The sequence below is a fragment of the Sciurus vulgaris genome (assembly GCF_902686455.1).
Source record: "Sciurus vulgaris genome assembly, chromosome: 10".
Taxonomy (NCBI): Eukaryota; Metazoa; Chordata; class Mammalia; order Rodentia; family Sciuridae; genus Sciurus; species Sciurus vulgaris.
In genome coordinates, this window is record NC_136470.1 from 54,304,637 (window position 1) to 54,318,560 (window position 13,924).

The 13,924-nt window shown below is 33.3% G+C and overlaps 1 protein-coding gene across 2 annotated transcripts in view; it reads left to right on the top strand.

The window, feature by feature from the left end:
* The window catches only part of ALCAM (activated leukocyte cell adhesion molecule), a 184,664-nt gene that overhangs the window by 123,064 nt on the left and 47,676 nt on the right, over positions 1-13,924 (top strand). For both annotated transcript variants that reach the window (XM_079154974.1, XM_079154973.1), the window contains exons 2-3: positions 9,747-9,847; positions 12,078-12,297. In XM_079154974.1, coding sequence (XP_079011100.1) covers positions 9,747-9,847; positions 12,078-12,297 — 321 coding nt within the window. The remainder of the gene's footprint in view (positions 1-9,746; positions 9,848-12,077; positions 12,298-13,924) is intronic.

The window sequence follows — 13,924 nt, forward strand, 5'->3', positions numbered from 1 at the left end:
TCTCTCGAAGTTCATGCATCTCATAGTTACCCCATTGAGCTTCCATTGTGGGCAAGCTACAATGGGTTTGGTTCTCCCTGCTTACTCAGTCCATGAAGCTACACAAGATCTTTTAAGACAGGGAAACGATTTCAGTTTCATAAAATAGATTAGACTTATTTCCTCAGTGTATACAACTGTTTAATCTTTAAATTTTATCCTTCCTGTAGTTTTAAACTGTTTTGAGAATTGATATTGGACAAACATTCCTATTTCTCTTTGTTCCTCAAAGCTAGAAAGTTCAATTTTCTAGTAAGTTGAGGTTAGTTTTTAAAGAAACAGAAAAAATGCCATAGGAACATAATTTTCTTCCTACGACCTTAACTTATATTGCAACCCCTCTGGGAGCTGTCAATTAAAGCTGTGAAATTTACACAAATCTACATCTTGGAAATAAGCTAGTAAATTGCACCAAATATGTGGGAAAATGTACTAAATAGCTTTTAACCTTTATTACTGTTTGATTGTACAAATCTACATCCTCAGGATACCTAGGCAATGCTATAGGTATTGGGATGCATATGAAGCAAAGAACAACAAGCTATTTCAACCTATAAAAATATTTTTCACTAACAAGTTAGATACTTAATGTGGAAAATACCAGAAACTAGCATTCAGAACATGATCACTCAACCAATCCAGAAGCAGAAATCTGTGATCATTCAGTAGCCCTAACAATTAACTCATTATCCATACATATTTGCTAATTCAAGTATAAAATAATTTTTCTGTCATCCTAATACCTTTGAATATTACTTTAAATGCTAAAGTGATACAGTTAGCACAGCCTATTATTGAAAGATGTTATCTGTGAAAACAATTATGATCTTATTGGCTAAAAGTTTCATGATGTTTTTTTCTAAGTCGTTTTTGAGGCATATGAATGTTATTAGGAATTTGCTGTTTAGGGGTTTGGGAGTGCTCTCAAGGACAGCTTTGATTTTCTCATATCAAAAGGTTTTTTTGTTGTCATGGCATTAAATTATTCACAGAAAACAAATTTAATAATGTCACAATAATGATGAACTCTTTCTGTAGACTGTTGTCTAATTTCTGAAAGTTTCCATTACTTCAGATGATGCAATTAAAGTCTTTTGTGAAACACTGTGCCTGCCTTCCTGTTGATAGTGTTTTCATGAATACTGTACTGCTATTTTTCTTCTTGCTCAGATAATTGAATTGTTTTCATAATTTCAATGCAAGTTACATGGCAGAACACACAAGAAAGTATAACTTCTGTTCGCTTAAGTAGAACTAATACTCATAAATGGTTAAACCTGGACTTTCCTGCTGAGAAAAAGTTCAGAGTAATGGAGACTAAATAGATTCATGTTTCCTTTACATTATTTTAACCTTGGAGGAGTATTCATATTTTGGTTTCTTCCATCTACTTCTTTAGTTGATAGTTCCCAAATGGTATCTTCAAAATGTAGATGCAGGCAATGCAAAAACTAAGATAAGAAATTGAATTTGGAGATGTGAGAATAAGGAAAATAGTATTTTGCTGATTATTTCCATTGTATTGGCTAATTGAGTGGAAAACTCTCCCTCTGTGAACATCTTAAACACATCACATCAAATCCTTGATACTTGGAGGTATGATAGCAGAAATTGTCAATTTTTATGAACTTCAATCAATGAAAGTAATCAATTACATATATTTTTCAATTTTATCAAGAGAAAAATGTGTATTATAAAGAAAAACACACTCATGTCTCCCTGTCCCTTCTGTGAAAATCCACTTTGAAACAAAATATAAATTGTTGTTCTTTTTACATACAAAGTTTAACATGTTTAGTTGAATGCATTTTTTCCCCTCACCCCAACACAAAGCTTGAAGTATTTTTAAGTGTTGTTATTTAAGTTTGTCACCACTCAGGGACCTGTGTGTTGGCATGCTGGCACAGACACCATAGAATAACTAAAACCTCATCTCTTAGGAATGATGACTTGGTAACACAGGGATCCCATTGTGGGAGGAATGTGTGGGAATCTCAGCTCCTCAGAACAAAGAATGTGAGGATAGTTAGTTGCCAAAGAAACCCTAAAGTCTAATGCTTTTAGTGACATTTCAGGGGTAAGTCTAGATCTGTTCACTTTCTTACTTGTGTATTATATTCTATTAAATAATAGCTAAAGCAAAAATCACTTTTTGAGGGGACAAATTTAAGATACTCACTTAAAACCACTGTAGTGCACCTCTTTCTATACCCTGAAGCAGGATTCCCTAGAATTTAGAAGAATAGTATATGTTTTTTTGAAATGTAAAATGCAGAGGAAATATATGAGCTAGTGAATCTCATAGAGTTCCTTTCTATGTCCCGAGGAGGGGCTGTAGTTTATATTTTATTATGAGCTACCACAGTCTTAATGGTGCTGCAAAATTTCAAAATGAGTAAAATATAAGGGCTTTCCTTGGTATAGTTTGGTGAATGGAGAAAGAACTAAACTAACAATTTCTCCCTTTTTATAAAGTCGTTGAAACTTTTAGATATATGAATAAATATCTCTAGAATTTTAACTCCATAAGAGCAGATTTTAGAATCACTGATGACATTTCCCACCCTGCAATAGCATTTGGAGCAGGCACTTGGTATTCAATGAATGAATAAAGAATGATATAAAATTTGAAATATCGTGTTTATAGAAAAAAAGAAAAACAGTATATTTGGCTCTCACTTATTGTCAATGAGTTTACATAGAGAATTGTGTGGCTATATATTCTATTCCCATATTATTGAACATTTAGTTTTCTCCAATTTTTCAGTATCTAAAATGATGCTGTATATAATATGCATGTATACAGAAACTGTTGTAGAATAGATTCTGAGTGGTGGAACTGCTGAATAGAATGGTGTTACTATATTTGTATGTCATATCAACAAATTGTGCTTCCATAAGTTGCATTCAAATTAGGGTGAACCTCAAACATTGTTGTCTATTTTTTAAGGCCACATTTGACAATGCAATGAAATCTTTGCATACTTTCTATAAAAAGAAGCCTTTAAGTACACCATAATCTAAGATAGTTTTTTTTCAAGATAGTTTTTTAAATATAATTTTAAAAGACTTACAGGTGTCTTAAAGTTTATATGTATATCCCAAGTTAAAAAATTTTAACTAGTAGAATCTCCACATTTTCTGATTTAAAATTCATGAGACACCTCTCAAAAATTAAGAAATCACAACTTGAAACAATGTTGTTGCTTTTTGATCATTTCTGAATGAAATTTTTATTATAATTTTTAAATAGCCTCAAAAGGAATCCAAATGCTAGTGTTGATGATGAAAGTAAAGAGAAAGCAAAGAGATGTAACCATTTATTTCATTTTATTATGGAAAAATTTATGTGCATTTATGAACTTGGGAAAGCTGCCAGTCTCAGGACATGTTCCTTAGGAAGATCAAAGATCTACTCTGCAGAAATTACTGTAATAAAAATTAAGTTTGCCCTAAGAGAGAAAATCAAGTGTCACTAAAGTGCCTCTCCTTGGCCTTGCCTGCAATGCTCCTATCAGGTAATCCTTACCTTCCCATCTGTAGAAACCTTAATTCAGTGTTCAGGTCAAATAAAATTTCCTTCAAGAATTCTTTACCAATATTTTCATGTTCATTGCTAGCATTGCTTTTTGTGCATTTCCATAATACTTAAGTTTACTCATTAAGTACCTTATACTAATTCCTACAGGTTCCTTGAGGAAAGGCCTCAGTATTTATGTATTTTCCCCCACAAAGTACACCTCACACTTTGCCTGTAGTGAGTGTTCAATAGATACATGATGCATTATTGAATGTATGAATAGATAATATTTGAGATAGGCTTTTACAAGTATATAGAAATTTAGCAAAAGTGGAAGGACCCAAGAACGGAGGGAGAGATGGGGAAGGTCTAAAATAAATGGGAGGAATTGTGGCTTATCCCACCTCATCCCATGCTTATAATATCATGAACAGGCAAAGGTCAATCACGAAGGTAATTTTTCTGCACAGTAAGCAAATACTGATAAAGTATTTTTTTTAACTTTGTTCATGGACATCTCTTTCTGTCACACAATAGGGAATCTTGCATTGATTTACAGATGAATAAAAAGATAAATAGAGGGTTATAATACCCCAACTGTATAAGTAAAATAACACATATCTTAAAACATAATCTTGGTCCTATCATTAATTTCAAGTTTGCTAAGATTGCCCTTTCCCTTTAGATATTATTCCACAGTGGCCCAACCATTCATCTCAGATGTCCAAAGTCATTCCTTTTTTAAACTGTAAAGACAGGGTGGGGAAGGGGAAAGCAAGAATTGCTATTATAAGCATCACTCATTTATCCCTGCCTTATAATATGGCACTTGGGAAAGGCAGTGCAGAAGTGAACTTCAAAACAGCGTTAACCTTACTTCAGATATAGGGAAGAACCAAGGTGGCTTCCAAGAACTCAAGTTTGTTGGAGGGAAATTGTTAAAGAAAAAGAAGGAAGAAAAAAAATCCTTCTATTTCTCAAAATAATGTTTGAGTTCACCACAATACCTTCTCTCTTCTATTGTTCATTCCAAATTACCTGGAAATTATAGTCTCTCATATCTCTCACACATGGACAAACACACATATATACCTTAATACACATGTTTATGAAAATCTTAAATTCTTATTTAATGCAATGAAATATGAGAGGAATTGTAAAATAGGATACTCCATGCATTTGAATCATAAAACCACAGGTTTGAATGACACTTCAAGATATCTATTTTGCTTTATCAGTAGGAGCATAATATTTTATCATAGTAAATAAAATATATATTGTAGGTATACTTTAGAAAGTTCATATAGAATTTATAATTATGTTCAATTATGGCACTTTAATAGATTTGCTAAAACACCATTTTCGTTGCTTCTGTAAAGAGATTAGGAATCAAATCCCACAGTGAACAATCAGTCCCCCATTATAGTTTAATATAATATGTTCCTGTGAGGCAAACAAATTTTTTCATACCCATTTATTGTTATGTACCACTTCTGCCTCTCTTCCTCTAGTTGTAATTATTTATTCCTGCACAATGATTCTATTTGACTTAAACTTTTCTTTCTTGGGAACCACAGTTTTATTGAATGTAAGAAGGCAATAGCTGGAAGGTTTAAACTGGTGGCTCTCTGCAGATGGGGTTTGAGTACCAATCTTGCCTCCCAAGGAACATTTTTCATGTCTGGAGATTTTGATTGTCATAATGAACAAGGGCAGTACTGTCATCTAATGGGTAGCAGGGATTCTTCTTACCACCCTAATACACCATACAGCCCCTTCACAATAAAGAGAAATTCAGCTTAAAATGTCAGTAGTGACCAAGTTGAGAAACACTGCAGTAAACTGGTGTTACAAAATGTTCACGTTTCAATTAGAGTTTTACATATCCTGATTTATTAATAAAGCAAATAGGAGCATTAGCATGTTTGTCTCTCAAAATTAGTCAAATAAATATGAAATTATATCTAATAATGAACTTCTCATTTATACCTACCCCTTCCCCAGCAATTCATTTGTGCAAATAAGTCTGAAATTTCTGAGCAACTAAAATTTAATTCTTATGTCATAAACTCTGAATAGATCATAATGGCATTTAACCCTCTTGCAGCACCCAGCAGAGCTCAAATAATGCTTTAAAGGATGTGGCACTATTAAAAAACCAGTGCAATAAATAATAACTAACTATGTAAATTACAGCATGTAAAAGTAGACTGGGTCTAATTCTCATCCTATTTTCTGTACTGTTTGCTCTTCTGCTTACTATGTGGTAGCAGTTTCCGAATTTTAAGCTATCCCAGTTCATGTGTGTATGTCAGCAATGCAAAGAAAATGATTTCTCTGAACCTGACAATTAGTTTCTATGGAAAAAAGTCATTTGTCATGAATGATCAGAAACATTACATTTTAGTTATTTCAACTATGAATGGAATATGTTCTCCCAACTTCCAAGTTTTTCCAGTCTGTTTTCTGATACAAAATGCATGACTATAAGTAGTTTGTATTTTATGGTTACTTGCCTGAGATCCCACATGTCATAATTATTTAGTAAAGAGATTTTTCTTATCCTCTGCATACTTCATTATATTTACATACAATTCACCTATGTATCCTAAGCATATGGTTCTTTAACTTTGGTTATGAAGCCTTTATTTTAAAACCACTTAAATAATTACAAACTGCTCCTCAAATTTTAACATTTTTATATGTTATTTTACGACTAAACATTTTAATAACAATGATAATAATTCATAAAAATTCCTTCAAGTACAGAACACATTAAATACATAAGATTCTACACCAATTAAAATGTCCTATGACACACACATACATAGTCATAACTTGTGCTGCACACACACATTTGGTTTACATTCTACATTCAGCCTCAGGAAGAACATCATAGGCCTTCTGTTTCTACAGAAGTACCCAATAATCTGTAGACTACAAAGTCATAAATAATAGTAACCAACTAATATTACTGGGAGAAAATTACAGGGGAATTCTAGTAAGCTGCACTTAATTTTCAGATTTGGTAATTCACAGATAAAGAGCTCTTTCTTCTGTGAAAAGCATAAACAGAATCATTTGGGTTGGCAGGTTCTTTGGGTCTTCCTGGCACTACATCTCAAAGATTAAGACATCTCTAGAAGTAAGGGCACTAATTCATTTCCAAATCACCATGGTCTTTGTAGCCATTTTATCCCTCAGGGATTAGAGATGTGAGCTCTCCAACAGATGCAATCCTAACTTTAATCTTTCTATCAGATAAACCTGGGAGTAAGTTTGCTCTTACCAGAAAAGTTGATGACTATAGAAACTTGAAAATTGATTCTAAAATAGGCATGATTTTGGCTCCAAATTCTACCCAATTATCATTTATCCTGCCCCATGTCTGTGGGCAGGGCTTGTGTGTGTAACTTTTGTCTTTTTTGCCTGCTGTCCATAATGAATTCCTATAAAACATGCTTGCTTTTGTTTGTTTCTCCTGGAGTCAGAGAGTGTCATCCAAGAACTAATTCTACATTCCCTATAAATCTGGGGTAACATTTGACAGCATTTAGAGTATGTGGAAGGAAAAAGAACTCTCAAAGTTCCAGTTATCAACACCTCCTATGATTTTCAAAGATGTCATTTGACAACCAAAATGCAAAGGACTCCACAATACTCAAATGAGAAAGTCTTTCTTTAGGAGCACATTAAATACCAGGCATTGTTCCTGGAGATACAAAGATTAAAAATATACAGTACCTTCCCAGTTGGAATTGTGCTTTCATCCTGCTAAAAATGCACTATGTATTTGAAATTCAAGCAGCTTTAAAGCCTATTATAAAATGTAGTGTATATAAAGCATATTAAAATCCTATAAGGAAAGGAAAAGAAAATATCGTCTGAGAATGAACAAAGCATTAAAATTGGGGGAAAAACTTTTTTATTTCCCTTTACCTTGCAAAGGATTCACCTTTATTGGTATCTAAGTTTGTAAAACATTTTAACTCCTTGGCCACCCATAGAAATACCATCCATTGTCAAAAGAAGGCATCCTTTTATGATGATGGGAGATGATTAGAGAAGCACATGCTGCCATAATACAAGGTATCTAGACAATTAACCTTAAGGTGATTACATATTCAAGTACCTTACTCTAAACAGTGAAAGAAACAAAATATGAAATTACACAATGGTTCCCTTAGCTTGGTAGACCTGCACCTGTGTACTGCATGACTGACTTGAAAACATGTGCTAGAAATTCCAAAGTAGGAGCCCATTATCATAGAAAACAAGTCCTGTAATATGAAATAAAAGCCACTTCCTAAATGCTGTTAGCTTGCCTGTCTGTGGCCACATGTCTTAACCCACATTATCAGAACTGGGGATGTAGCTCAGTGGCAGAGTGCTTGCCTAGAATGTGGAAGCCCTGGGTGTAAACCTCAGCACCTAAGTGAATAAATAATTTAACTTAATTTGATAAATAAACTGCCATTATTTTTATTTTAGCTAGGCCAAAGAGACCATTTTTCATTTACAGTCTTCTGCTTTTTGATGGTTTGAAGTTAAAGGAGTTACAGTTACAGTGTGGAGAACACAAAACAAAAATTATGGAGGTAATTTTTTATTATGATACCGAACATGGGATGAACAAGAATACATCTTGTCTCAAATTGCAACTGAAAACACATCCTCATTTGTTGTATTCTGTATTCTGTAGCTTAATCATGGCAAAAAACTCCATGGAAATTAGTTTTTACATTACATATTTGCATGAAATGTGTTCTTGCTCCTTGCGTTTTTGTTCACTAGGACAAATTACTTAAAGAAGCATAATCCTCAATGGATAGAATTTTAAAATAAGAATTTATTACCTTTTTTGTTTTTACTAATGCTAATGGTTTTTAGCTCTGTATGAAATTTTGTGTCCACTGTGATTGATGGATTACAGTGGAAGATGGCATCCACCTAGTCCTGTTTCTTCAGAAAGTTCTCAGATGATTTTATTTATGTGCTGCAGATTGCCTTAGCTTTGCCCTTTAGCACCACCTGGTGGACAAAATATCATCTTTCTTTGTAATTTAAAACAGCCCCTTATACTTCATATCTAATTAAGACCTATCTTAATAGATAATGAATTGTAACAATTTTACATTTTAAAGATCATTATAAACAAAATAAACTAAAATTATATGAGGTTTTTGACTAAAATTCCCAAACTAAACATCTGAGGGCTTTGCTTTTTAATTAACATATAATAGTTATACATATTTATGATGTGGTATTTTTTTAGTTATTTTATAGTGTGGCATTTCAATACATGTATACAATATGCACTGATCAAATCAGGGTAATTTTATTTCCATCTCCTTATTTCTTTATGTTTGGAGTCTTTAACTCCTTTCTTCTAGGTCTCCATAAAACATATAACAGGGTAATAACAGGGTACCATGAACTATAGTCATACTAACTATGCTGTAGAACGCTAGGACCTACTTCTCTGACCCATGTTTTGGTGCCTATTATCCTGTTTCCTACAACCCCTTCCCCCTCCCTCTTCCAGGCTTGAGTAATTACTATTCCACTTTCAGTTTGACCTTTCTAGCTTTCACACATGAGAGAGACCCTGTGGTACTTGTCCACATTTATAAGTACTTGAGTTTTTTTTTTTAAACTTCATGAATATATACAGATGTGAATAGCATTTTACAGTTCTATGCAAAGATTGCTTTTCCACATTTAAATTATTTATCATTTTTAATAAAAAATTAAATAAGACTCAGAAGTTTTCTGTTCCAAAATAGCAAATTGTGTTTTAAATTGAATCGTCTACCTAAAATGCAGCTTTATTAATAATACTTTCTATGAAGAATTTTCATACTATAAATTTTTACCATGTTAATATTTTGTGGAAAATTAAAATTAAAGCTAGTATTTTAATCTATATTGCTACCAAATAAGCATTTTCATGTTCATTTGCCCTCATAGAAACAAAATTTGGTTGTGATGTTATGTGTTACTTCTCAGTTTTTAACATATTTTTTTAATTTTCCAAAAAAAATTTTCAAAGGGGAAATATAAATATATTTATAGTTCTGAGAATTTTGAACATGTTAATCATCCCAGAGCAAATTCCACTATGTTCCTATGTTATAACTTCAGGAAAACACTTAAAATTTCTTTCTCTTTTTCCTTTTATCTAAAGGCCTTGGATGGTATACTGTAAATTCAGCATATGGAGATACCATTATCATGCCTTGCCGACTCGATGTACCTCAGAACCTCATGTTTGGCAAATGGAAATATGTAAGTGTGACCTATCTGGGACTTGGTTAATTGCTTCCTGTTTTATAGTTTTATGGAGTATATGGTGGCATTTTTGGCAAGTGAAATAAGCTCTATTTTCTTACTATAAAGTGAAATAATATCTTCCTCATGGGTTATGGTGAGGATTACATGAAGTAATTCCTATTAAAATACCAGTGCTTGACATGTGGCAATTTCTTGAGAAAGTGAGCTCTCCAGACTGTGGGGATGTGAAGTCCTACCCACATTGCGCTATGTAAAGGCCAGGTGAAAGGAAGGTGAGGCAGCACACCACTTCCCGGGACCCCCTCCTGTTGTGCAGTTCACTGCAGATGACTTTCAGCTACTTCCTTTCCTATAAACATGAAAATGTGAAGCTGAGGCCTATGAAGACAATGTTTATTAGCATCCCTAAAAGTCCAAGGGCTTGGCTGTCTACAACATAATTCACCTACTGAAACAAATTTACTGTGAAAATTAATGAAATCAAGTGACAAATATTTTCCTTGGTCTAACTATAATCCAGGGAGTATTTTTCACTTAAACTGAGCTGGCACAGCAGAACTGGAAACAAATCAGGAATTGCAAATTTGAAATTGTTAGTGAAACAGAAGACTCTGGCAAACCCACGAGTTCCATTAGAGGTATTGTGTGCTCTGAAGTCAGACTTGATTAGTACATGTAGTACACACACTCTAATTTAATGTAAGCACCTGAAAGACAAGTGGAAGGTGTGGAAAAAGTGAAAGGAAACAGAGGGTAGGCCACTTTCTCACCATCACCTTAAGCTCCCTGTGAATGGAGATCACAGGCCCAGTTCGCTCCTCCCAACCCTGCTCCCTCCACCTCTTCATTAGCATTTGCCACAGGGCCTGCTATAGGAGGGTTATCTCACCATTATCAAGTATAATCATAAAGAAGCCAGGCTGCTGAGCTCAGCTCACAGCTTTATGGGCTTGAAAGTTATCTAACCAAACCCTACTTTCATTATCTAATGGGTAAATGAACTAATACTGCAATTCTAACTTACGGGGTTATTATGACTATTAAGTCAATTAATTAAGGTGTAGAAAGCCCAAATAAAGTACCTGCCATGTAATTAAGTACTAAAATATTAATAATTATTATTTATTGCATAAAGAAATTAATATATGAAAACTTAAGGTACTGGACTTACATATATCCCATAATGAAGGAATGATTGAAGTCAAGGATTTGCACTATAAACCTGTATAAAACTAAAAGATTTAGGAATAATATTATTGATATATTCAGATATTTAAGAGGCTAAAACTTTTAAACTCTAAGATAAGCTTACTAATTAATATTTTTTAAAATGTAAGTCTCCCAGAATCTTAACATTTTCCATGCATTTTAGCATATTGTATCGTGCTTTATTTTTTTCAAAGGTCTTATGAGGTAAGTAAAGGAGGGCTTGGCCCCTGTTTTGAACTAAATTGCTTATTAGGTAAGAGAATTTCTGTTGAACATGGAAAGAATTGCATCCCATGTCTCTGTTCCTGGCATCTTTTTATATGACAGGTTATATCATATTTGGATAATGTTTTCATAGGGAAACCTTTTGAGTTAAGTCTTATAATGCAGATAGCAGAATTATGGATAGTAGTGGTTAATCTGAATCTTGCTTAATGGACATGATTGTTTTACAAGGGTAAATACTGTTCCTCCGTGAAGACTATTAAAGGATGTGCTGTGTAAAGGTCAGCCGCATCAGCTATGGTTGAAAGATGTGCACATTTGAAGAATGGAGACTAAAGTAAGGAATATGCCAGATATTCATGCCCAGGACATCTAAACCACTATTTTCAATTTAAGCATGATTGCCGTGATGGTTTTCTAAGCCATCATTTTGTATACTCATATGTTTGCTTTTTTTTAATTTTATACTAAACAAGACTGACCTTCGTCAGTTTCAAAGAAGTCACCATTTTTGTCCTCCAGATGTGAGAAAAGCTCAGGTTCCAAGAGCTGTCTCTATTCTTTCCACACATTTAAACAAATACCTATAAAAAGAATGTATGACTTTGATTCTTATGAAGATTTTCTATAAACAAAATTTTATGTGAAGCTTGTATCAAAAAATTATTCTTGGACAAAAAATATACTTATTAGTGGATGAATGTGACACAGGAAATTTTGTTATTCTGGATTAATTCTAAAATGTCTGAATACATTAGTTTTTTGAATGTATTATTATTTTAATTTTTAGGAAAAGCCTGATGGCTCCCCAGTATTTATTGCCTTCAGGTCCTCTACAAAGAAAAGTGTGCAGTATGACGATGTACCAGAATACAAAGACAGATTGAGCCTCTCAGAAAACTACACCTTGTCTATCAGCAATGCAAAGATCAGTGATGAAAAGAGATTTGTGTGCATGCTGGTGACTGAGGACAACGTGTTTGAGGCACCTACAGTAGTCAAGGTGTTCAGTAAGTAGTCTGCAGAATAACTGCTAAGTGGAATTGATGACTTGTGCTCGAACACGTGCTTTAGAAAAAAGGCTGATCTCTGTAATGTCTCTACAGCAGGCATCGATGTAAGAGGATTTCTAGAGATCTTCCTCCTACTCATCCATGCTGTCAGCAAGGAACACTAAGTCTGAAATTCAAATAGAAGATTTGCAGTGAAGAACTAAAAGAATGTGCTCTGTTGTTTTGTCATGTGAAATTTCCTGAGATATAAAGTAGTACTAGTGATAACTGGCATATGGTCTCTCACTGCTTTGTACAAATAAGTGTTCTGTGACATATACAGATATATTGACACAAACATAATCATGAATATCATGCATACATACACATGTATTGGGCTGAAAGATAAAAACTTGCCATTTTAATATATAAAAACAAGAAAACATAAATTCAAACTATCTTATGACTTAGAAATCTAAACTTTCAATTTGCATATAGATGTATATATTACACATATATCCTGATTTTTTAATGCTTATTTAGACTTCAAAATAGTCATTTGGTTTAGAAAATTGCTCTAAAATCAAAAAGCTCAGAACATCCCAAATGAGTTCCGGGGGCACAACATGGAGAGAAAGTAGAATAGGATTGGAAGTAAAAAAAATTATAGAAGAAACTTAGCTAATTACTGTAGTCACTGTGGCAAAGTCACTTTGCCTAATAATAATGTATAGTTAATGTTACTGTGCAAATAACTATGCAAATAAATGACTTGAGAAGTTATAATTAAAGCATTTCATCTTTTAAAATTCAAATAAAAAAAGTCCCACCTCAGTTACATCATGTTTCAGAAATTACAGCAGGAAACCCAAGTACGAAAAGTTTCAGAATGCAAATCCTTTTAAATTAGGGAATAAGGTCTCACTTTCCAACCCTTTTTCCTTTGCTTTCTGATGAGTTGACAACACCTAGAAATTATTAAAATGAATAGTGAAGAAAGAAACTGAGAGGGCCTCCAATCACAGCTAGTAACAACGGATTTCCCGGTTCTCTTATAATAACCTATGCAACTAAGTAGGTCTGTCCTGCAAGTATTTATATGAACTTCAAAGTGCCTATGGGTTCACGATGTGGATTCAAAGAGTGTTCCTATCAAAGGGAGCCTTTGTTCTCCAGAAGAACCTTGTAAAGGCATATTACATGTTTCAGTTGATTAATTTTCACCATAGAGGGCATTTCCCAGAAACCATCCACATCTCAATCATTATATGAATCAAACCAAGTACAGGTGTTTACCAGTCAGGCCTACTTCCATGAACCACAAGAAATAAATAATTGCTATTTGATTTGCCAAGATCCATGCCTTTTTCTTTCATTTCTTTTATTTCACATTCATATTATTTAGAAAGGTGGATAGTTCCAATGCTCAGGACACATTTTCCGAAGAATGTAACCAAAATACATTTACTATAGCCCATGATATCATAAATATTAACAAGATATCCAGAATGTACCATAGTGGGCACCCTATTGTCATTTATATTACATAGCACTCTAATAGTTATTTATATTAATTTTTCATTTTCAGACTTCTTTTTATATTGTGCTAAACTTATTCAATATTAAGATAATTTATAAAGAAGTT